General features: G+C 38.1%; 1 protein-coding gene across 1 annotated transcript in view; it reads right to left on the reverse strand.

Annotated features, from left to right (window-relative positions):
* Nucleotides 1-23,424: 23,424 nt before the first annotated feature.
* Nucleotides 23,425-25,790, reverse strand: part of SLC2A2 (solute carrier family 2 member 2) — a 40,025-nt gene continuing 37,659 nt past the window's right edge. Inside the window, 2 exon segments of the mRNA XM_043992073.1 lie at nt 23,425-24,811; nt 24,915-25,118. Coding sequence (XP_043848008.1) covers nt 24,608-24,811; nt 24,915-25,118 — 408 coding nt within the window. The 3' untranslated portion in view covers nt 23,425-24,607.

Genomic DNA, 25,790 nt, shown 5'->3' on the forward strand with positions numbered 1-25,790 from the left:
TTCTTTTTGGGGGGTGGGGGGTGCATCATAAGTCCTTTGGGATTCTCTTGGATCATTGTATTGCTGAGAATAGCTAAGTCATTTACAATTCTTCATTGTACAATATTGCTGTTACTGTGAACAATGTTTCCTGGTTCTGCTCACTTCACTATGATTCAGCTCATGTAAGTTAAAGAGGCTTACTAATCTAATAATCAATTTTCTTTGGTTTGGGGGTTGATTTCAAATGGGTTACCTTTCAAAAGGATGGAAGAGAAGTTGTGAGATTTCTGCCTCTCTGGCTTCTCTCTATCAATGAAGACAAACCCTAGGCAAGTGATGCAAATGCTAATTTTACTCAGATACATCCTGTCCATCCAGCTAGAATGCCCTTTGCCCCAGCCTTCTTACTCTTCTCTGCCTAGCCACATTCTACCCAGCTACATTTTATCTTTCCAGGAACATCATCTCTGACCAACTCAAGCTCAAATGAGCTCAATGTCTTCCATCTCAATTCTTGTATAAATAATGCCATGTTCAGTTCCCTTAGCTGTGCCAGATGACAACTCTGAATTGTTACTTTAAATTATTATTTTAATATTCACAAAGTCTGACTCTGATGCTTTAGAGTAGTGAGGTAGAGCCTATGGGATCTTGAAAGCTTCGGTTCTATTATGTTGGAAAGGCTCCTGGTAGAATTCTGGTTGTGCTCGGACTATGTTTTCTCACTATTGTGAGCTAAGTATGGTAGACTCAGCATCAGTTGGCTGGTTACCTGGTGATGAATTCTTTGACCATTCATCAAGGGAATGCCTGACAAAAGTCTGAGAAGGGAAGAGACCAATTTTCCCAAATAATCATAGCATCCCAGAATCTCAGAGTTGCAAGATCCTACCTGTACCTGAAGAATTCTCTCTGCATCATGCCTGATATGATATTCCAGAACCACTGATTAAAGTTTTCCAGGGGCAATCCATTCCACTCATCAATACCTCTCATGGTTAAAGTTTTCCTTAAAATCAAATTGAAAACCTTTCCCACAAACAAAATTAACACATGAGAAGGAACATGGTTGATAGAGAAAAAAATCCACATCAAACATCTCTGATGAGGGTTTGACATCCAGGATATTTTGGAAACTAACATAAATTTAAGACTAACTCCCATTCCCCACTAAAGAAGCAGTCAAGAGGGCAGCTAGATGGCGAAGTGGATAAAGCACCAGCCCCAGATTCAGGAGGACCTGAGTTCAAATCCAGACCCAGACACTTGACATTTACTAGCTGTGTGACCCTGGGCAAGTCACTTAACCCTCATTGCTCCACCAAAAAAAAAAAAAAGAAGCAGTCAAAGAACAACAAATATTTCTTTAAAAAAAACCACATTTTTTATTTTCAGTTCCAAATATTCTCCCTTCTTCCACTCTTCTTCCACCCATTGAAAAAGCAAGAAATATAATACCCAATACACATATGAAGTTGTACAGCCATTAAACAAACACTTTTTTTAAAATTGCAAATTATTAATAAACATATTCGAAAAGTGGTCTGTCACTAAAAATAAGAGAAATGCATATCAAAATAACTAAGATTTCACCTTAGGGCCAAAAAAAATGGAAAAGATAACAAAATATGGAAATAGTCTATGGTGGGGATATTGTGGAAAAACTGGCATCCTGATAAACTGTTAATGGAACTATGAGTTGGTAGAAGCATTCTGGAAAACAATTTGAAATTATGAAAATAAAGTGACTAAAAAGTTCTTACTGATTGAAACCTAGATGCCATTGCTGCCTAGGCAAATACCCCAAGTAGGCCAATGATGAAAAGAAAACCCTTATAAACATCAGAATATTTCTAACAGCACTTTTTGCATCATTAAAGAACTGGAAATGTAGATATTCATGGATTAAGGAATGACTTAATAATTTGTGTTACATGAATGTCTTGAAACACTATTTTGTGGTAAGAAACAATGAGCATGATAAATACAGAGAAGCTTGGAATGACTTACATGAATTGATATAAAGTAAAGCAAGAAGAGCAAGGGGGAAAATACACAATAACTACAGCAATGTTAGTGAAAAGAACAACCATCACAAAAAAATAGAAAATAGGATATTGTGAAATTATAAAGAAAAAGCATGGCTCCAAAGAAAAGAAAGGAGAAGTCACCTTCCTATATATCTTTGTAGAAGTTGGTAGACAACAGTGCATATATAAACAAACAAACAAATGCCAGGTAATTTCCTAGGGGAAGCACAGTGCCAAAGTTCTGAAAGCCCTTCCAGTTGGCTGAGACTCGACTCTGCTTGTTTTTACCTTTGAGAGTGTGAGAAAATAATGGGATTTGGCAGATACTCAAAGGCCCACCTGGAGATTGATTTAAATTGATTGAATTAAGTGAGTGATTGACTTTGCTGATTAGTCTACTTCAAATTAATTAGATTGTAACCACACCTGGCTAGCCCTTAAGAGGTATTGTTCTCAGAAGCTAAGGACTTTGAACTCAACTTGAGACCATCTTCAAGTCCAGTGAACCAATGGATTTGGATGATGCTAACCAATCAACCTGAAGCAATGTGTAATGACCACCTCTGCTCCAGACCTATAAAAAGCTTCCACACTAAGTTTGAGGGGCAGTTTGTGGTTGAAGCAGGCTCATGGTGGAGGACTTGAGAAAGAACCAGACCAGGCTGGAACTCTAGGCTAGATAGGCCTTTTCTTAACTTTCTGAACTACAGATGTTTTCCTTTTTACTAATACCTAGTATGCTTTAATAAATGCTTAATGCCCAAAGACTGGTGCTAAAGCTTCTAATTTAAGAGGACCACACATTTAAATTTTAAACATCACAAGAGCCCAGGGATATCTACATTTCATGGCAATGAGGAATTAGAGTAGGACTTTAGTGAAGGATTATACAAATAATTTGTATCTGTTAAACATACATGATTTAAAAGATATTTATTTGTTCAATTTCTTCTCAATATCTTCCAGATTTCATACTATAATCAAGCCCGATTATAAGCCTGGTCCCAAATTTAAAGTATAAGACAATGAACAATTTTGAACTCTCCTGAACACAAGGATTTTTGACTGGTCTAGAGCAGAATTGTTCACAGAGGATAATAAATAATAATAACAAGGGTAAATTCAACAAATAGGGGTTTTTAATACACAGGGAGGAAAGTACTGGCAGGTTTTTTTCTTTGACATTTTTGATAGAGCCTAGGTCTTCCAGGATTTTCTCCTTTTCTTGTATGGGACAGGGTAAAGCAGAAATGCCTGGACCTCTGAAAAATTTTTCTGCCCCAGTGATTTCACAATATCATTTAGAATTCTTCCCAATGCATGGTTGACAATAAGCAATAAAATATTCCATATCTTCTGTGATGTATGCATCTAGATAAAATCCCAAATTGACTACTTACAAGCTTATCTATTGCTACAGGTGGACTATGGGTTGCATTTGAAGAACACGTGGACAAAATCACCTTAAACTTTGATTTGATTTTAGATTCTGGAGGAAATGCTGGCAGCGTGCACCTTGAGTTATAGCTTCAGATAAGTGAACGAGCTGCCTGTCTTGCACTGACTTCCAAAAGATGAATTAATATTCCCACAACTCTCAGATTAAAATTGGCTTCATGACAGATTTGAGAAACATTCTTCTCCATTTTCCTGGGATTGATTCATTTAAATTATTTGTTGCTTTAAAGAGTAACTATGACACTCAAAGACAGCCTTCCCCTCTGGGACCTCTAAAGAGTGTTTGTAATAAGACACATTAAACTAGACAAAAAGGATCATGCTACATTTTGCCAGCATTGGGTAAAATAAATGTGTTTGCTATGAAATATTGAGTATGTGCTGGGCTTCCTAGTGTGTCAGGTTTGATTCAGACTACTGAGTAGGAACATATAAGCTTTATTTAGGCAGGGACTTGAATAGGATTGAATATAGACTGCTCAAACTGGAGGGATCTTACAATTCATGAAGAGTCCTTTGTAGATTAGTGCATTGTCTTTTAAAAGATTTGGATTAGGCTTCTTGAGGGCAGACTGTTTTTGTTTGTATATCCATTACCAGCATTAAGCACAGTCTCTAGCACATAAGAGGTGCTTAACAATGATCTCTCTGTTTCTGTCTCTCTCTCTCTCTGTGTTTTTCTCTCCCCGACCCTCCTTCCTTCCCTCTCCCTCCCTCCCCCTTCTGTCTCTGTATGTCTGTCTCTCTCTCTTTTGCTCTCTCCTTTTTCTTTATAACTACAACAACCCCTGAGTCTTGTCATAAGGCAAAGGAACAGGGATAACATGGTAATTTAGTAGACCCCTGTTGGCCAGTTACCACTGACCGAGATGCCTGACTTGACCTCCTTGTAGGTTCAATGCCTTTTCCCCTAGTATTTGAGAGAAAGGAGACTACCACTGCTGTCCTCATGGCATCTTACTATCCCTGTCTTAGAGCTTGTAAACTCCAATGTCCTCCCAATCCTGAGAGCTCACTTTCTACTGAAGGGAAAGCTGCTTTCCCCCTGTTACTGCTCCCGCTCTCTCCTCTTTATCGCAGAACCAGACCTCCTGAGTCCCTCTCCTCCTCTGTTCTTTGTTTTCCTGAGGCCTCATTCTATCATGAACAAACTTGCCTTCATCTGAACTTTTCACATTCATTCCATCTTCTCCCACTCACAAAAGCCTTCCTTCTTAACCTGTTCAACCATATATTACCCTCTGCCATTAAATCTCTTGCCTCCTATTTGTCCTGTCTGATGACACCTTGCCTATGATCAATCTGGGCTTTTTAAAAATTATAAATGTAATGGTCATCAACAAATCAGACAGTCCAACATACATAAAGGAACCAAAAAGAGAATTGGATATGAAACCTTGGCATTATCTTATGTAGTTTTTTTAAAGCGCATATTAAATTTAACAAGGAAGTAACAACTTTGCTTTGTGTCATTTGTCCCTTTTTGAACTGCTCTTTGTTTTCTAAAATAGATTCACAATAAAAAATACATATGTATACGTGTACACCATACTTATAACATGTACATACACATGCATATTGCATATTTGCACATGTGAAATGTGAAAATTAAGTATACATGTGAAAATACATGTGAAAATTAAGTATTATTTATGTATTTTATATTTTTATTCTACTCTGTAATTAATTCTATTCTAACCAATCATGTTACCTTCACCCCTGTGATTCTGCCAACCCTGTAACTAATTGTATTATTTCCTCACTTACCCTGTTCTGCTCTTTGTTCTATGCTTATAAAAAAGAAGTTGCATTTTCATTTTAAGGTCTTTTGGCTGATTGTGGCAGTCATTAGACCTGTTTTATTGTCAGTTAGCACTCCTGTTAAAAATGTTATCCTGCTTGGAGAAAACATGCCTCAATCTACCTTTGTTGAATTTCACTGGCAACAATGTGTCTACATACATATTTGTACCTATACAATGTATATACACAAGTATATATACACATGCATATATAATGTATAGACATATATACACATATACATCTATATGTTAGAAAACAAAACAAAGGGCAGAAAGGTACAAGGGACATAAGCCAGGCAATGTTGTTACAACCTTGATACACACACACACACACACACACACACACACACGTATGCATTTCTGGCACTTTATACTGACTTCCCCCTTTGCCCACAATAGAAGCTCTCCCTTATAGTAAATTAACATTGTGGCTATATCTGAAAATGCACGTGACCTCATGCACTTTGGGGTTTTTTTGTTTGTTTGTTTGTTTGGGGTTTTTTTTTTTTTTTTGGTGAGGCAATTGGGATTAAGTGACTTGCCCCAGGGTCACACAGCTAGTAAGTGTCAAGTGTCTGAGGTCGGATTTGAACTCAGGTCCTCCTGAATCCAGGGCCAGTGCTTTATCTACTGTGCCACCTAGCTGCCCCCCTCCTGCATTTTGAATGCATCTCCTCTTGGCAGTGAGGCAGGAACTTCATTATGAATCTTTCATGGGATGTCTGTTCTCCTGAGATTACTTTCCATTTACACCATGTGTAGAAGGTGAGCTCCTTGAGGGTTCTGTTTTTGCCTTTCTTTTTATCCCTGGTGCTTAGCACATAGTAGGTGCTTAATAAATGCTTGATGATCATGGTAATGATGATGAGGCACTGCATTGGTCAAAGCTATGAAATCCTTCAGAGTTGTTTCCCTTTACATTATAGTGATTATCAGGTAAATTGTTCTCCTATTTCTGCTCATTTAACTCTGCTTCAGTTCACACAACTCTTCCTAATTCAGCACTTCTGATTCACTAGTTCCTATGAAGCAATAATATTCTATTATATTAATATATCATAATTTCTTCATCTATTCCCCACTGATGGGCACTCATTTTATTTCTAGTTCTTTGACACTAACAAAACCTTTATTTGTACTTTTGTGTGTGTGTATGGCAATGAGGGTTAAGTGACTTGCCTGAGGTCACACAGCTAATAAGTGTCAAGTGTCTGAGGCCAGATTTGAACTCAGGTCCTCCTGAAATCAGGGCCGGTGCTTTATCCACTTCACCATCTAGCTGCCCCTGTACTTATTTTTTTCCTTTGCCTTTGACACCCTTTTGCCCGAGTCCAACATTTCCTTTTTTTATTTCAATTGCTGAGCACAACTGGAGGAGGTCCTGTGAGTATGGCTGTGTTCACTACGCATATATGTTGTCTCATCTCAACTGGCCTCAGAATACCGGAAGGCAGTTCTTTTCTTCTTCCCTAATTGGCCCTGTACTCTCTCATCTTAGCAACCTTTCCTCAAGGCATCCATACCACTCTTTTCTCCCTCCTGAGCAGAGGCCCTCACCTCCTGCTTTATTGCCATGTGTTCTGAGCTCCCTCTTCTATCCCCCTACACACCTCTTGGTGGACTCTGTCCACCAAGAGAAGTGGTGGCCCTCCCATTGGCTAAAGGCCAGCCCCCTCCATGCGTGCTTTTGACCCCATCTCCTTTGAATGCTGATGGAACACTGGCCGCCCGTCCATGCCTTCACTTGTCCTATTTGAAAACCCACACACGCTTTTCAGGTCCTGGGAATGAAATGGGAGCTCTTTTGGTTGTTCTGAGTTACTCATCAGAGAACCTTCCCTGTGTCCCGACAGAGACCCCCTCTCTATTCTCTCTCATTCTATCAGCTGACGACTTTGAGGTACCGGGGATAGTTAGCAGGCATCACAGACAGCTTTTCCACCCCCAGATCACAGTATAGCACTTTTAGTTTGTTTTTTTGGTTTTTTTTTTGCAGGGCAACGGGGGTTAAGTGACTTGCCCAGGGTCACACAGCTAGTAAGTGTCAAGTGTCTGAGGCCAGATTTGAACTCAGGTACTCCTGAATCCAGGGCTGGTGCTTTATCCACTGCGCCACCTAGCCACCCCTGCAGTATAGCACTTTTAACATCAAGTAAGAAGGATGGTACTCAAAAGATTCTAACATAAAGAAATAAAAAATAATCAGCCAGGAGAGCTGGGATGCCAGACAAACTAAAAACCATCTATGTTAGGACTAATGAATCGTTGTCTTTTCCTACTTTGGTCCCTGTGTCTACAGATGACTCCCTGATGATAGATATATGCTTTGGTTGATTGAAAACTGGAAGTGAGCAAATAAAGAAAGCCATGCTTCATTCATTCATTCATTCATTCATTCATTCATTCATTTTGCTAGTTTACCAAAACTCATTAACTGGTGCAGCAATAATGACTTCTAGAGTGTTTTTGTAGATGCCATAATGTATAGAATGCCAAACTGCAAGTTAGGAAGACCTGGGTGCCAATCCTACCTCAGACACTTAATAGCTGCCCGATTCTCAGCAAGTCACTTAATCTCCATCAACCTCAGTTTCTTTACCTGTAAAGTGAGATTAATAGTACCTTTGTGAGGCAAAATACCAGCAAACCTTTAAGTGCTATATATAAATGCCAGTAATTATTAATATTATCATATAAGATTATCATATAGTATATGATTATATCATAATATAGAATAATTGATCATTCTTATTAATAAGGTTTGCAAAATGCTTCCCTTGCAATATAGCTCTGTGAGGTAGGTAATGGGAATATCATTATTTCCATTTTACAAATGAGAAAGACTGAGTTTCTGACAATTGCATTGACTTGCCAATGCTCACACAGCTTAGGAAGCAACTGAGTCAGAATTTAAACTCCACTCTGCCAAGCTGCCTTCAAGGTGATGCTAAAGATGGCAAGAATGACTTGAAGGAAATTGGGAGATAACTTGCTTCTAAGTCTGTACTTGAGTAGGCAGGGCCTGAACACTTCCAGGCACTTATCAGATACAACAGAACAGGCTGACTGGTTATCAGCTCAGTGGCATTTTTAATACAACAACTTCAGGCGTCCTGCTGACAGGACATATTTCCAGGAACTATTAATTATGATGTGTGATTAGCTTACTGCAGTCAGGCAGGAGGGCTCATCTTATGCACATTAACTAAAATGCAACAACCACTTAGCTAGTATGAACTGCTTAGTCTGTAGATTTGTCTTAATCATTAGTGAGTTAGTTAAACTGTAACATCAGTAAATATACCTAATGATCAGTGGCATTTAGGAACAAGCTCCAGCTGGAACACACCCTTAGAAGTTCGGAGTCCAGAGGTTCTGAGGGTTGACTGATGAGAGGTCATGCTGTATGTAAATACAGTAGCAGATTTAGCCAGTACCCTCATGGCCATGTCAGTGGCATAAAACTGCCATGTGTGAGATCAGGCCTTGGTTCTGAATCTTAACTTGAGAGCCTATAGTTATAAAATGAAATTGAAGGAATCAGAATGAGCAACGACGGAATAAAACTATCTCTTTGTAGATGATATGATGACATACTTAAAAAATCCTAGAGATTCAACTAAAAAGTTAGTTGAAGCAATAATCTTAGCAAAGCAGCAGTATATAAGATAAACCCATATAAATCATCAGATTTTCTGTATATCACCAGCAAAACTCTGCAAGAAGAGATAGTAAGAGATATTCCATTTAAAATAATTGTAGACAGTATAAAATACCTGGGAGTATACCTTCCAAGGCAAGCCAAGGCACTCTATGAACATAATTATAAAATACTTTTATACAAATAAAGTCAGATTTAAATAATTTTAGAAATATTAGTTGTTCATGGGTAGGTAGAACCAATATAATAAAGACAGTTTTTTTTTTTGGTGTTTGTTTGTTTTTACAGGGCAAGGGGGGTTAAATGACTTGCCCAGGGTCACACAGCTAGTAAGTGTCAAGTGTCTGAGGCTGGATTTGAACTCAGGTCCCCCTGAATCTAGGGCTGGTGCAAAAATGACAGTTCTAATTAAACTAATCTATTTCTTCAATGCTATCCCAATTAAACTACCAAAAATTATTTTATAAGCTAGAAAAATAATAAAATTCATTTGTTAATAAAATTCATTTATATAAACTTATATGTTTATAAAATCCATTTATTTATGAAGAAAATTCAAGAATATCAAAGGAATTAATGAAAATGTAAACTAAGGAGGTTTAGAAGTATCAGATCTTGAACTATATTGTAAGTAAATAACTGTCAAAACTATCTGGTTCTGGCTAAGAAATAGAAAGGTGGATCAGTGGAACAGAGTAGACATATAATATATAGAAGTAACTGAATATGGTAACCTTGTATTTAACAAATATAAAGATTTAAGCTCCCCCCCCACAGGGAAATGAGGGTCAAGTGACTTGCCCAGGGTCACACAGCTAGTAAGTGTCAAGTGAAGTGTCTGAGGTTGCATTTGAACTCAGGTCCTCCTGAATCCAGGGCTGGTGCTTTATCCACTGCACCACCTAGCTCCCCGAAATTAAATTTTAAGAAAGAGCCTAGGGGGCAGCTAGGTGGCACAGTGGATAGGAGAAAGTGAAACACCTTTATTTTTCTTAAATTATAAAAGTATTTTATTGTTTTCCAGTTACATGTAGAGATAGTTTTCAACATTCGTTTTTATAGGATTTCTAGTTTCAAATTTTTTTCCCTCCCTCTCCACCTCCCCAAGATGGCAAGTAATCTGATATAGGTTATATATGTACAATAACATTAAACATATTTCTGCATTAGTCATGTTATAAGAGAAGAATCAGAGCAAAAGGAAAATCCTCAAAAAAGAAAAACAACAGCACCAAAACCAAGAGAAATAGTATAGTTCAATCTGCATCCATATTCCACAGTTCTTTTTTTTCTTCTGGATTTGGAGAGCCTTTTCCATCATAAGTCCTTTGGAACTATCTTGGACCATTGTATTGCAGAGAAGAATCAAGTCTATCACAGTTGATCAACACATAATATTGATGATACTGTGTACAATGTTCTTCTGGTTCTGCTCATCTCACTCACATCAGTTCATGTAAGTCCTTCCAGGCTTCTCTGAACTCCTCCTGCTCATTGTTTCTTACAGCACAATAGAATTCCATTACATTGATATACCACATATTGTTCAGCCATTCCCCAATTGATGGGCATCCCCTCAATTTCCAATTCCTTGCCACCACAGAAAGAGCAGCTATAAATATTTTTGTACATGTGGGTCCTTTTCCCTTTTTTATGATCTCTTTGGGAAAAAGACCCAATAGTGTTATTGCTGGACCAAAGGGTATGCACAGAGTTAATTTGCATTTAATTTGGATTCTTATAAATTTGATTTAGTTCCCTATATATTTCTAAAATATATTGGGAACTAAATCAAATATATTTCTAAAATATATTGGGAACTAAATCAAATTTATAAGAATCCAAGTCATTCCCCAATTGAGAAATGGTCAAAGGATATGAACAGGCAGTTTTCTGATGAAGAAATCAAAGCTATCTATTACCACATGAAAAAATGTTCTAAATCACTATTGATTAGAGAGATTCAAATTAAAGCAACTCTGAGGTACCACCTGACACCTATCAGATTGGCTAATATGAAAAAAAGGAAAATAATAAATATTGGAGAAGCTGTGGAAAAAATTGGAACACTAATGCATTGTTGGTGGAGCTGTGAACTGATCCAACCATTCTGGAGAGCAATTTGGAATGATGCCCAAAGGGCGATAAAGCTGTGTATATCCTTTGACCCAGAAATACCACTTTTGGGTCTTTTTCCCAAAGAAATCATGGAAAGGGGAAAGGGACCCACATGTACAAAAATATTTATAGCTGCTCTTTATGTGGTGGCAAGGAATTGGAAGTTGAGGGGGTGCCCATCAATTGGGGAAGGGCTGGACAGGTTATGGTATATGAATACAATGGAATACTATTGTGCTGTAAGAAATGATGAGCAGGAGGAGTTCAGAGAAACCTGGAGGGTCTTACGTGAGCTGATGATGAGTGAGATGAGCAGAACCAGAAGAACATTGTACACAGTATCATCAACATTGAGTGTTGATCTACTGTGATGGACTAGATTCTTCTCACCAATGCAATGGTACAGAAGAGTTCCAGGGAACTCATGATAGAAGAGGATCTCCAAATCCAGGAAAAAAAGAACTGTGGAGTATAGATGCTGAATGAACCATACTATTTCTTTTGTTTTTGGTGATGATGTTTTTCTATTTTGAGGTTTTTCCTCATTGCTCTGATTTTTCTCTTATAACATGACTATTGCAGAAATATGTTTAATGTTATATATATATATATATATATATATATATATATATATATATATATATATATATATATAACCTATGTCAGATTACCTGCTGTCTAGGGGAGGGGGGAGGGAGGGGAAGGAGGGAGAAAAATCTGAAATTGGAAAGCTTGTATAAACAAAAGTTGAGAACTATCTTTACATGTAATGGGAAAAATACTTTATTAATTTTTTAAAAAAAGAAACGAGGCCTTTATCAGAAGTACTGCCTATAAAAATTGTTTCCCAGCTTTCTGCATCCCTTCCAATTTTGGATGCATTGCTTCTATTTGTACAAAACCTTTTTAATTTAATGTAATCAAAATCATCCATTTTGCATTTCATAATATTCTCTATCTCTTGTTTGGTCATAAACTCTTCTCCTTTCCAAAGATCTGAAAGGTAAACTATTCCTTCTTCTCCTAATTTACCTATGGTATCCCCTTTTATGCCTAAATCATGTACCCATTTTGACCTTATTTTAGTATAAGGTGTAAGATGTTGGTCTATGCCTAATTTTTGACATACTATCATGAGACACCTTTCTTAAGAACTTTAACTACAAAAGGGAGGCAAAATACAAGACCACAGTTAGTAAGGTAGCAATAAGGTGAGGCTTTTTTTTAAAGATGGGGAGACTTGGACAAATTTGTAGGCATCCGGGAAGGAGCCAGTAGATTGAAGATAAGAGAGTGGAGGTGATAGCAGAGGTAATCTGATGGAGAAGTTTGATGGGGCCAAGATCTAGGGAGCATGAAGAGAAATTTGGTTTTGTCAAGAAAAGCCATCTCTTCATTTGCGATTTGTGGAAAGGAGGAAAGTCTTCGGTTAATACAGTTATGAGAAGGAACACTATGTTAGCCTTAACAAGATATGAGAAAGTAGAGAGGGGTATAGTGAATTGATTAGGCAGGAGTAAAATGATTGCTTTATTGCAGTGAGGAGCTAATTGAGATAAGATAATATAATAAATTTGTAGTGGACCCAGTCTGCACAGTTTTATGATTTCTGCAGATCAATTGAGGAGCATGTGAATAGGAAAAATAGGCATATTTTGGGAGCAATCAAGGGGTAGAGTTTGACAAGGCATGATTGACAATAGGACAAAGGGCCAAAGGATTTGGGAAGGGAGGAGTTGAAGACTTTCACCAAGGGAAATAGAGAATGGAAGATGGTGTAGTCGGTGAAAGGGTTATGAGCTTGGAATAAATTAAGGAGTTGGGGGAATGGAGATCACAGTGAAAACAAAAAACAGAATTGGGGCTGTAAAGCATAGGGAAAGATGGAATGATAAAAGTTTATGATCAATTAAAGGAATTTAGGAATTTGTGAGTATGGAAGTGTAATGTGTGTGAGAAGAGAGCAGAAAGGAGTTTAGAAAGATACACAGCAGAATAAGGATGGCTGTATTATGTTCAATTTAAGGTAATCCAGTTTTACATGACTATCTTTACACATAGCTGAAGAAGAGTGAAGAAATAAGTCATGAGACTTGAGGATGAAGAACTGAAGATCGAGGAACTGGGAAGTTAGCCTATTTAAAGGAGCATCATGGTGTCTGTTGAAGTCTCCTAGCATAAGTTGGAGAAGAGCAATAGAATGTTTGTTTTTTGTGGGTCAATAAAGGTTAAATGACTTGCCCAGGGTCACACAACTAGTAAATGTCAAGTGTCTGAGGCCGGATTTGAACTCAGGTCCTTCTGATTTCAGGGCCAGTGCTTTAACCACTGCACCACTTAGCTCCTCCCTAAAATGTTAACAAGACACTGAACTCATTGAAGAAGGGGAAAAATACTCATGGTTAGATAGATAACTCTCAAGAAAATAAAAACTACTCAAGGAAAGATCATGGTTTCATATGCAGTCATTTGTTTCTATTCATATTTGTATGTTGAAATGTTTTTGTTTGAAAAAATAAAAAGAAATAAAGGAAAAAAGAAATATTTATGTTTGGTGATGTCTAAGTCCATAATAAAAAAATAAAGCAAAAAAGCAGTGAGTGAAAGGAGTGAAGGCTGAAGGCAATGGGTATAGACATTTTTTAAAGGGGAGTTTGATGTTAAAGAGAAAAGAGAGAAATAAGATAGTAACTTCAGGGTGGGGGACAATAAGATTAAATAAGGATGATTCTATTTCTTTATAGACAGCACTAAAGGAACCAATACATAAGGAGAGATCGAATATTAGAAAGAGACACAGAGGGGGCAGCTAGGTGGCACAGTGGATAAAGCACCGGCCCTGGATTCAGGAGGACCCGAGTTCAAATCTGGCCTCAGATACTTGACACTTGCTAGCTGTGTGACCCTGGGCAAGTCACTTAACCCTCATTGCCCCGCCCAAAAAAAAAAAAAAGATACACAGAGTGAGACATAGAGAGACAGGTAGAGACAGAGACAGAGATGATTATGGGGACAATTTCTAGGAGGATCTAGGATCAAAAATATGTGTTGAGGTGTTGACCTTGGCAAGGAGAAGGCAAGTGTCAGAGACTGGAGTAAAGGAAGATAGAATAGGGAATGATATCAAGGGGTTTTGACATGAGGCGAAAAGACGCTAATTGTGTCTTTTTTCTCAGTAAAGTATGAGGTTAGGTCCTCTGCTGGAAAGGTGGGGACACAGCATTACCTGGTGTGATACCTACACCATGGCACCCTCACTTGCCTCTTTAATAGTCTTCCTTCCTCTGTCCTTGGTCCTGAAATGCTGTCCATTGCAGATAAGGCAGCCAGGGTATGGATTCAGCTTCAGAGGAAAAAGGTCATGGTAAGTCAACATCAAGGCAAAGACTAGTGGTGGGGAAGGTTACAGCATTTATGGGTGTGTGATGGGGGAGACTTTTTAATATCACTTTTTATAGAGACATTTTTAATGCCAGAAACTTCCACGCCTGGTGGCACTTAAACATTTATTTTTTGTTATGTTCCATATGTTACCATGAAAGTTCAAAGCCTCCAATGGACAATAACAAACAGATGGCTTCATTTTAGTCTCGCCTATGGCACACAAATGCCTTGGCACAACTCTTTTCAGCATATTCTTTTTAAAAGTAAGCACTGCAGGGGCAGCTAGGTGGCACAGTGGATAAAACACCGGCCCTGGATTCAGGAGGACCTGAGTTCAAATCTGACCTCAGACACTTGACACTTACTAGCTGTGTGACCCTGGGCAAGTCACTTAACCCCCATTTGCCCCCAAAAAATGAAAATAAAAAAGCAAGCACTGATCTTATTCTGAACTTAACAAACTCCAAATAAAACAGGTATTTCCACATACAGAGTAGAATGTAAAAAAGAGGATTATACATGTTAAGTACTTTAAAATATTATCATGTTTGATCCTCACAATAACCCTGAGAGGTAGGGAGGCTATTATGATCCTCATTTTTCAGTTGAGGAAACTGAGGCAACTAGAGTGAAGTGACTTGCCCAGGGTCACACCGCTAGTAAATGTCTGAGGTCAGATTTGAACTCAAGTCTTCCTGAATCCAGACTTGACACTCTATTCACTGTACCGCCTACTTACCCCACAATTCTGGTGGTGGAGTTCCCATTTTCTGATAAAATCATAGATACTTCCCATACTGATGGGCTATTGTAGTGCCTATGAAACAAAGGCTTTGTTTTCCTGAACCTTGCATCTAGGTACTCTCACAGAGCCTCTGAAAACTTTGAGTAGTTTCTACCACACGTGCTCTCACTTTCACCAGTCATGTGTCATTTATACCTTTTCAACCTCTCTGATCAAGACTTCACAGTGGTTTCTCTTGACTACCAAGGCTGTCTATTTTGTGGATGAGTAATGTAGAGGAAAAAAAAATCCCATGTTTTCTCTTCCAATATTTGGAAGGGCTATATAAAGGGAGGGGGTGAAGGATTTGACTAAATATGTTAACTTGATTGTATATGGTGACTCCTCATACAAAACAAAGCAACATGACCCATACAATACGACTATCAGCACAAAGTGTTAGGACAGGGATACTTTTTAACTGAAATCAGGCTTTCTTGGTGATAACTCTTCTTAATGTACACATAATCTGAGAGTAGTAAAAACAGCAGCAGATGGCTCAGGGCATTTGGTAATAGACCTCTTACTCCCAGGTTACTCATATATTGTCATGAAAAATTATACAAGATGGAATGTTATTTTTATCAGCACCCATACTTTTATCTGCACTCATACTGGAGAGGTTGAAAGCACAAAATATTTGTCAGCAATTTGTAGTAGATTTGTTGGGAATACTGATGACCAGTCTATGCAATAAGTTGTTTAATATTTCCATGATAATCACCTAATTTTAATGGCTATCTATCTGAAAGCAATCTTCATTTTAGTATCAAGATTTTTTGGGCAGGTGAGGTCTTATCCAATGTTTATAATGCTTATTAAAAACCTTTGCCATATAATGCAAGTCCACTAGTCTATTCACATTTAATAACACGGAAAGACATATTGCTACACATAGTGTTCCTTATAAACATTTGTATATTAGCACCTTATACTGAAAATGCCTACTCTAAACCAAATGGAAAATTTAAAAAGATAAACTTACAACCAACCTAGAAATATAGAGACTATAAGTAATTATGATTCTATAGCGTAGATTTGGCACTGGGAGGGACCTTAGAAGCCATTGTGTTGAAAGAAATGATTATTAATAACCAATGATTCAGATTTTCCCCTTTTTCTTTTATCCTCATTTCAAGACCTCAGTCTCAGAAGGTTGAGCTAACCTTTTCCTCTATCAAGACTGCACCAGGTGGAAAAGCCATTGTGCTCTATTTGAGTTTGGGTGAGGATAAATTCTTTGAATAGATTGCCCAAAGTTCAGGTTCAGTACCTCATTGTAATATTCATTCTTTCATTAATTGTTAATCAGAGTTGATTGCCACCATTGGTAACACCTCTCTTCCCATGGTCACATCCAACGGTCACATAAGCCATGAGACCACCAACATGATTGTCTTTGGCCTAAGCCCTTTTATTAAAATGATGGCATTATTGATAAAATAATTAAATTACCCAGAAGTTAAAATGCCACAGTGTCCAACTTCCTCATTTTACAGGTAAGGAAACTGAGTCACAGAGTGGATAAGTGACTTTCCCAGGGTCATCTAGGTCTTCCTGACTCCAAGTCTGGCACTCTATCTATTCTGCCACCTAATTTTCTTAATATTCTTTGGGCACATCTCCTCAACTCTTTCTCCAGTTTTGCCTGGCCCTATTCTACTCACTGTGGGATTGTTCCTCAAAGAGCATAATACAATAATAATATAGGACTTGGAAATTGATATAGTTTCTTTCTTCCAAAGATATGGCACATCCTTTTATTCTAATAAGATCTATGAGGTAGGGACAACTATTATTATTACTATTTTATCAATACAGAAACGGAGACAGAGATTTGCAAAGTCCCACAAGGAGACAGTGACAGAATGCAGACTGAACTAACCTAGACTTCCTTAGGAACCAGCCAGACTCTTTCTTCTTGATCACAATGCCCTAGAAAAGCTGCCTATAAACTCAGAAAATAATTGTGAGTATATAAATAATAAAATTAAACAAATGAAAATGTGGTTCCCTTAAAGACTAGTCTCTTTCCCCTTGTATCTGTTATTGCAAGCAATATGTAATTCTAGTGGAGAAAGAAAATAAAAGAAGGTATAAAATTTATATGGGGCCTAAGACTCGTGGGATTGATTGGATGATGCTCCAATAGGAAAGTGGCTGCCAGAGAACCCATAACAGTACTTGGCTAGCATGATAAAAAGCTAAATGTGCTTATCAGGACTTTACAATTCAGCAAGAGTTGCAAACAATGAAGATGGGCCATCTCCAAAGAACTGAAATATTGCAGTTGAGTCTGGCTGCCTCTCTGCTCAGAGGGATGCTTTAGAGCTGAATTCTCCCATTTCTTGACACATTTGTGTGTGGCTATTTTAACTGCAGACCCTCAAAACTATGTTTTTAATAGCCATCAAAATAGTTTTCCTTGGAAAATGTATAAGAACATGATATTGTTATGCTATAAGAAGGCCTAGTAGGAAAACCCCCAGAAGTAAAGAGTGGGATTGTCGATTATAGCGAAAGGTTCTCAGAATAGGATGGGATCTCAGAGGTCATCTACTTCAAAACATGAAATTTGGCTTCCTAGTTTGATTTTATTCCACCAAAGAGACTCACTTCCATTTGGAGCCCAGGTGGGAAGATAGCATCAGGGTTACTCACCATCACTGAGAGTGGTTTCACTGCTTGTGAGTATAAAGCTGGAAATTAGGAAGGTAATGAGGGAGAGAACATGTTGAAGGGAATGAGGCAGGGTAGGTCAGAGATTTCTTTGTGCATTAGACAGAGAGAGGGAAAAAAGTGAATAGGCAGTTTTCTAGATCCCAACTATCCTCTTCCTTCTTCTTAGTCATGTCCCCTGAATTTCTTCTACTTTGCTGAAGGTATGTGTATCTTTTTTTTTTGTGAGGCAATTGGGGTTAAGTGACTTGCCCAGGGTCACACAGCTAGTAAGTGTTAAGTGTCTGAGGCCGGATTGGAACTCAGGTACTCCTGACTCCAGGGCCAGTGCTCTATCCACTGTGCCACCTAGCTGCCCCCGAAGATATGTGTATCTTAATTTTTGCACCCTCTAATTTTCATGCCTTGGGACAAAGGCCCATTGGCCCTGTGCTAGTTCTAGGTCAGCTTGGTAATATATAAAAAGACACTGTCCTGGAAATTGTCTTCATGGATTATTTTACACCAGAATAGCTTTACATTTTCACATTCATTTAATAATCTTATCTTTATAGTTTTGGGGTTTTTGTTTTGTTTTTGATATGAACTTGTGATTTCATTGGCATCAGAAACTCCTGGTGAAGAACTTCCTTTACCAGTGTAAGGCAGCACTTTTCTGAGATCCTGAGAGATTTAGTGACTTATTTAGTCACACAGCCAGAGGTCTCAGAGGCAAGACTTGAACCTAGGTTTTTCTGACTCCAAAGCAACTTTCTAGCCTCTAAGCAAACTGCCTTTCAATCTTCATACTTAGGACTGGCTAAAATGGCTAAATCCTGACTAATACCATCCCATGGAACTGAAAGAATTGCTTCTTCTTGTTGTTGTTGAATTGTTTCTATCAATTCTGAGTCTTAGTGACCCATTTGGGGGTTTCTTTGCAAAGATACTAGAGTAGTTTGCTATTCCCTTCACCAGCTCATTTTACAAATGGGGAAACTGAGGCAAACAGGGTTAAGTGACTTGCCCAGGGGCACATAGTAAGGAGTTTGAAGCTATATTTGAACTCAGGGAAGATGAATCTTCCTGACTCTAAGCCTAGCACTCTATCCACTGCAACACCTAGGTGCTCCAAATTGCTATATGGGATTATTGAGCTACTATCAATGTGATTTTTTGAGAAATTATAGAAAATAGAAGAGGTACCATAGAAATAGAGAATGGCAAATTCTATGCTTTGCAGAAAGGGAAAGTAGTAGAGACTGAAAACTCCAGGCCTCTGGGCTTGACTTTGATTCTGAGTAGAATTCTAGACTGTACTATACTTACATATAGCTTAATAAATGTTTGTTAGTTTAATTGATTGGAGCATTTTTATATCATTTTGAATAGCTTTCAAGTTTTCATTTGAGAACTGTTTCTTCATAACCTGAGACTTCTTATGTGTTGGGTTTTTTCTTACTAAGATATTATATGGCAATTATTTATATATCTTGTGTATATATCATGTATTCATATCAATGTATTTTATATGTTTATACCAATTCTTTATATTTCTAAGATACTAGACTTTTATCAAAGAATATTGATATGGATTTTGTTGTTGAATTGAAGAGGTCCCAGGACAGAATCACCATGGGACACCTGTTGTTAGTGTGTGTGATCTGGATGAAGATTCAGCAAAGGAAACTAAGAAAGATTGTTGGATATGTGAGAAGGGTGAGTGATATCCTGAAAATCTAGAGACAAGAGTATCAAGAAGAGGTGATTGACAGTATCAAAGACTGCAGAGAGGTCAAGAAATGTGAAGATTGAGAGAACAAATTGCATTTGACAATTAGATGATGATTTGGTAACTTTGGAGAGAGTAGCTTTGGAGTAATGATGGAGATTGGAAGAAAGGGGTTAAGAAAAGAGTAAGATTGAGGAGATGCTTTCTCAATGGTTTGCCACCATGGGCAGAAGAAATAAAGGATAACAGTGAAGATGGAAGTATTGAATCAGGTATTTTTTTTTAGGATGGGGGGACATGATAATGCTTATAGGAATAGAGATGAGCCAGTAGACACAGAAGAAATTGATGATATTTGAGGGAATGACAGAGGGGATATATTTTGGAGGAGATGGGATGGAATGGGATCACATAGGTAGGTAGAGCATTTTTCCTTGGCAAGGAGTGGGTCTGCTCTTTGTATGAGAGAGAAGCAAAAGAGATAGTGGCAGAAGGCCAATGGTGATATGAATGATATAAGATGAAGAATAAGGAAGAAGAGGGAGATTACTGCAAAGGACCTAAATTTTTTCTGTAAATTAAGAGGCCTGGTTCTCAGTTGAGAAGGCAGGGAAAAGAAGAACCATAGGAGCTTTAGAAGAGATGAAGAAGTTTGGAAGAGCCACCATGGAGAAGAGGAATAATGAGTTGATATGGAGGTATAGAAGGAGTCGTGTTACAGAAGTCTGTAGTTGATCCAGTCAGAACAGTTGTATGATTTTCTTCATCTTTGTTCAGTAGCATGTGGATAGCATCAAAGATAGTGAGAGTGTTATAAAGCTGAATCTCGGCGGCAGGGCACAATTGGAATATGACAAGGGGGACAGGGAACTCAAGAGATAGAGGACAATGCAGAACTTGAACTGGTTGAAGCTGAACTAATCAAGACAGGAGAGGAGAAAGTGACAATTGGAGGAGATGACCAGGAAGAGAAACTCGAGGATAGGATGTAAATGAGTCAAGGGAGAGTAGGTTGCAATGTGGATGAAGAGGAGGGTTTGGTGAGAGAAGGAAGAAGGAGAAGTGAAAAGCCAAAAGAGTACAGTTAGATTTCAGAATTGCTGAATATGGAGGTGGTGCATTTATGAGCCACATCAAGAACAAGGGTATGACCATCTTTGTACAGGAAGTGAGTAGGTTGAAGAACTGAATAGTTAGGGTCATTGAGGAAATTTCATTGAAGTTCCCTAGTATAAGGCAGAAGTTGGGGCAGAGATAAAGTTTGTGAATCAGGTACCGAATTCATTGAGGAAAGAGAATGTTTTGGAAGTCTGTCAACAAAAGCTACCAGAATTTTGATTGGGTGGAAGATAAGAATTTCATGGACTTCAAAGGAGAAGTTACTGAACAATGGAGTAAGGGGAAAACCTGGAAGTGGCAAGGGAAGCAGCTATTCCAGCTTCCCCTCCTCAGTCCTGTGAGTTTGAAGGGAATGAGAAAAAGTACTGGAAAGAGTGATCAGGGAGACTGTTATCAAAAGGGAGCCAGGTTTCAATGCTTGCTGGAATATGAAAGAGGAGGAAAAGGTAAAGATTTAAGAAGACAAGGGCAAATTTACTGCTTATGGAAAAGGCATTTCAGAGGACACAGTGGAAGGGGCAGGTTGATTGGGACTTTGAGTCGAGGAGGATGGGAATAAGGAATCGTAGGGGATGGGTAATGGGATTGGATGCAGGACTTGCAGGGGTTCAGAATCACTGGATGTGAAGGGTATGACCACCTATGAGTGTGTTAATCATTCAGTGGAAGGTACCTCTCCTCTTCTCAGAGGAGGCTAGAGATCAGGAAACAGCACAGCCCAAGTTGGAAGGCATTGGTCAGACAGAAGGTCACCCTTTCTACTTTCCCTGTTCCTCCAAAGCCTGGAGATCAGGCAGGAGATAGAAGAGCAGGAGATACAAGTCAGACCATGTAGCAGGATATGGAAGGCAGAAGATCAGGTAGATATCATTCCTCCTTACACCAAGATAGGCAGGAGATCAAAGTCAGGAAAGTACAACAAGAATGTGGATGTCTTGTTGCACAAGGGGAGATGGAAGTCAGCCCAGATCACTTTTTCCTTCTTCCTCTGCTCAACAAAGCATGGACAGTACAGGAACAGTATGGAAGGTAGGGTCATTGATGGCAGAGGCTTTTTCATTTTTTGTCTCCATATTCTCAACACTTAGCCACAGTGCCTGGCATTAGGAATCTCTTAAAATGTGTGTTGCTGATTGATTGATTGTGATTACAAAAACATTTATTTGGTTTTACTCACTGTGGACAGTATGTTTATATTTGTCCTGATTCTGAGATTCCTATTGAAGCCAATTAATTTCTCATAAAGAGGCTCACAGGGGGCAGCTAGGTGGCCCAGTGGATAGAGCACCAGCCCTGGATTCAGGAGGACCTAAGTTCAGATCTGGATCAAATGCTTGACACTTGCTAGCTGTGTGACCCTGGGAAAGTCACTTAACCCCAATTGCACACCAAAAAAAACCAAAAACATAAAGAGGCCCACAGAAAAAATCAATCGAAGAGAAAAGAAATAGGATCATATTGGTTTTTGTTATTTGACAACCAAATTTTATGTTTCTTGAGGGACCATTTTTAGTGGTAAAGGAAGACTTTTGTAGCTTCAACATAGTCTTTCTGTTCAAAGCAAGCTCTGAGAGTATTTAAACTTTATGTTTACTTAGCACTTGGTATAAACATTCAGGAGGCTGTACATTCAGTGTATAAATAACTTCCAGCAGGTTTTGTGTGACATTTTTATTTGTATTATAATTCTGGTAAGTTGCCTCTACTCAGATTTCTGAGTCACCGAAAAGATGGTTTGACTGAATTGTTCACTAGATTTGTAAGTTCTTAGAGGGCAAAGTTGGTTTCTTTTTAATCTTTAAATAACCTTCACTGCCTACCACAGTGCCATGGACATAGAAGGTATTCAGTGCATTTTGATGAATGGTTGGATTTAATTTGGTACTAGAATTTATTGTTTTGTTTTTTTAGGGGCAATGAGGGTTAAGTGACTTGCCTAAGGTCACACAGCTAGTAAGTGTCAAGTGTCTGAGGCTAGATTTGAACTCAGGTCCTCCTGACTCCAAGGCCAGTGCTTTATCCACTGCGCCACCTAACTGCCCCCCTTGGTACTTTAATTTAACTGACTACAGCCTTCAGCTTTCAACTTGTTTTGACTTAGGGTGATTCAGCTTTAATCAGAAGACATTCCATATGTTTTCACAAAAATATTTTACTCAAAATACCATGGGTTATATGGACAAGTTGTGCATTTCTGCACTGTTTCAATAAGATGCAAAAACAATATTCTGAAAAGCAAAAAAATAATTTGCTTGTTTAGTTTTTGTTTTCCCTTATATCCTTCAAGATCTTGCTCAAAACCAACCTTCTAAAGAAAGACTTTCCTGGTTCTTCCATATGCTAGTGCCTTCCCTTGTCAGATTACCTTCCAACTACTCTGTATATATCTTGTATGACCTAGATATTTTCTTTGTGTCTCCCCCATTAGAATGAATGTACTCAAAGGACTGGTTTTTTGCTTTTGTTTTTCCTTTTTTCTATTCTCAGAGATTGGCACATTGCCTGGCATGTAATTATGCTTGTAGATTGATTAAATATTTCAAAAATGCATGTTAGTGTGACCACTCCCTTCACTCTAGTCTCTATGACACCAAATTTCCCAAATGTATGATCTGCACCCCCCCACGCACATTGAACTGATTAAAAAAACAGTTCTTTTGTTTTTAGGCAGACATAGCCATAGTCAAAGATAACCATTATATGGAAATACTCTTTTATTCATGAATACTACTAAGCTGACACAGTTTCTTTTACTCAGTTCCTCCTTGGCTCTTGGTTATTTATGTTACTCTTTAGACAGAGAGAATGGATAGTCCCTTTAGTGTGGTTCAGAACCATAACCCACAGGTTCAATGTATACCGACAAACTGAAACCTATTTCAAAATGGTTAATTTTTAGGAAGTTCTCCTGGTTTTATTTAATGAAATTTGTAAGCTGATAACACAATTCATTCCTTTTGACATTGGTTAAGAAAAACATTTTCAATACCTGCCTAGCAAAACTTTTTTTTTCCTTAAATAATGAGTCTAAAATCTAAGCTAAATGCTTAAAGACAGATTTACCTTTATAAACCTACAAATAAGAAAATAGACTTTTTTCCTTCAAAAACACATGTTAAAATACACACATAAGTACTGGAAAAATGTACATGAAAATACAAAAAGTAAAATTAGGCCAGTAAGTAAATTAAAAATGCAAGAAAACCTTTGGAGAAGGGAAATCAAAGAAATGAGACTTGGGTCACGACAGTTCTGTATTGTGGGTCTTGCTACCACTTGCTTGATCCTGTTTTGCACAAATGCTGTGGATAGGAAAATTCCAATTTACACATGGCCAAATGCATACATGTTAGCTGTGGCTTTACTTTATTTTATTTTATTTTTGTGGGGCAATGAGGGTTAAGTGACTTGCCCAGGGTCACACAGCTAGTAAATGTCAAGTGTCTGAGGTCATATTTGAACTCAGGTCCTCCTGAATCCAAGGCCAGTGCTCTATCCACTGCACCACCTAGCTGCCCCATTAGCTGTGGCTTTAGATATGTGGTGATACCGTGATAATATTCCTAAGGAATGAATAGTTTGCTAAGCAGAAATATATCTGGTGTGTCTTTTTCCTGCTATTTTCTTGGTCTTTTTTACCCAAGTCTTGAAGGCAAGTAAGAGCATATTAGATAGGAAGACAGGAATATTAGAACCTATTTGCCTGCCACTCTAATATGCATCAGAGTCCTGTAAATAGAAGCAGTCAAAATTCCTCTTTGGGGTTTTGACATTTCCTAAAAAAATAAAACCATTCTTCAGGATTTTGGCACCTAGTCCTTTAAAAGAGTCATATGAAAAATAAGTTTTCCTTCCATGTCTTGCAGCTGAGGGATTCTTTTAGACATTCTCCTTGGCTCCAAGGTATTCAAGTTCAACAGCAGTTTTGGGTCCTTTAGAAGAACCCCCTCTCCTCTTACGGAATTCTGCAGAAATTTCTTCATAAGACTTTCCTTTGGTTTCTGGAACTTTAAAAAATATATACAGAGTAAAGCCTAGGAGCAACCCAGAAAAGAGGGCGAATATGTAGGGTCCACACAAATCCTGTGGTGAGAGAAGAAAAGAGAAATGTAATGAGTCTCCATGGAGGCCTGCTTCCCCTGTTGCTAATTCAGTCAACAAACTTGTACAGTGTCAGGGTTCTTACCGCAATGTACGGGAAACTCAAGGCCACAATGAAATTGCAGGTCCAGTTGCAGAAGGCAGCAATGGCCATAGCTGCAGGCCGTGGTCCTTGGCTGAAAAATTCAGCCACCATGAACCAGGGAATGGGTCCAGGTCCAATTTCAAAGAAACTCACAAAGAGAAAGATTGCTATCATGCTCACATAACTCATCCAGCTAAATTGATCCTGAAAGAAAGTAAATGGAAATATCACCCGTTAATGTCTTTCTAAATCTAAAAATGGCCAGCCATATACAGAAATCTATACCAGAGCCCTCTTGACCATCTCTCTCTCAAAAATTGTTTTACATTCAATCAAATGGAAGGTTTTCTCTTCTGAACCATGTCCTCAAATTTTTGAGTTTCCGTCATGAGACCTCTTCCATAATATTCCTGTGATGAGGGTAGTCACTACCTAGGCATGCTCTGGGCAAATTGCAGCTGATTAGAAGGCTTGGTTGGCCTGGTGTGATAAGCAGGTAGAGTTCCTGGCCTATGAACTAGAGCTAATCTCTATGACATCTTGAAAGTACTACCATTTCTATGACCCTCTCTCTTTCAGTTATTTATACTTACAGATATGTAAAATATTTATTCTTCCAACTTAATGAAGTAATTCAGCTCTCTTTAAGGTCAATTATTCCCTTTTACTTCTTTTATATAATTGCCTTTAATATTTATTCCTGCTTATTCTCAAAGGTAATATAATATTTAAAAAATAATAGTATACCTTTTTAGCATATACATACATATACACATTATACATGCACATACGCACATATCATACACACATAAATAAACATATATGTGTATGCATATGTGTGTGTATGGGTATACACACACATCCCTCTGTGTGACT

Source organism: Dromiciops gliroides, chromosome 3 (genome assembly GCF_019393635.1).
Source record: "Dromiciops gliroides isolate mDroGli1 chromosome 3, mDroGli1.pri, whole genome shotgun sequence".
NCBI lineage: Eukaryota > Metazoa > Chordata > Mammalia > Microbiotheria > Microbiotheriidae > Dromiciops > Dromiciops gliroides.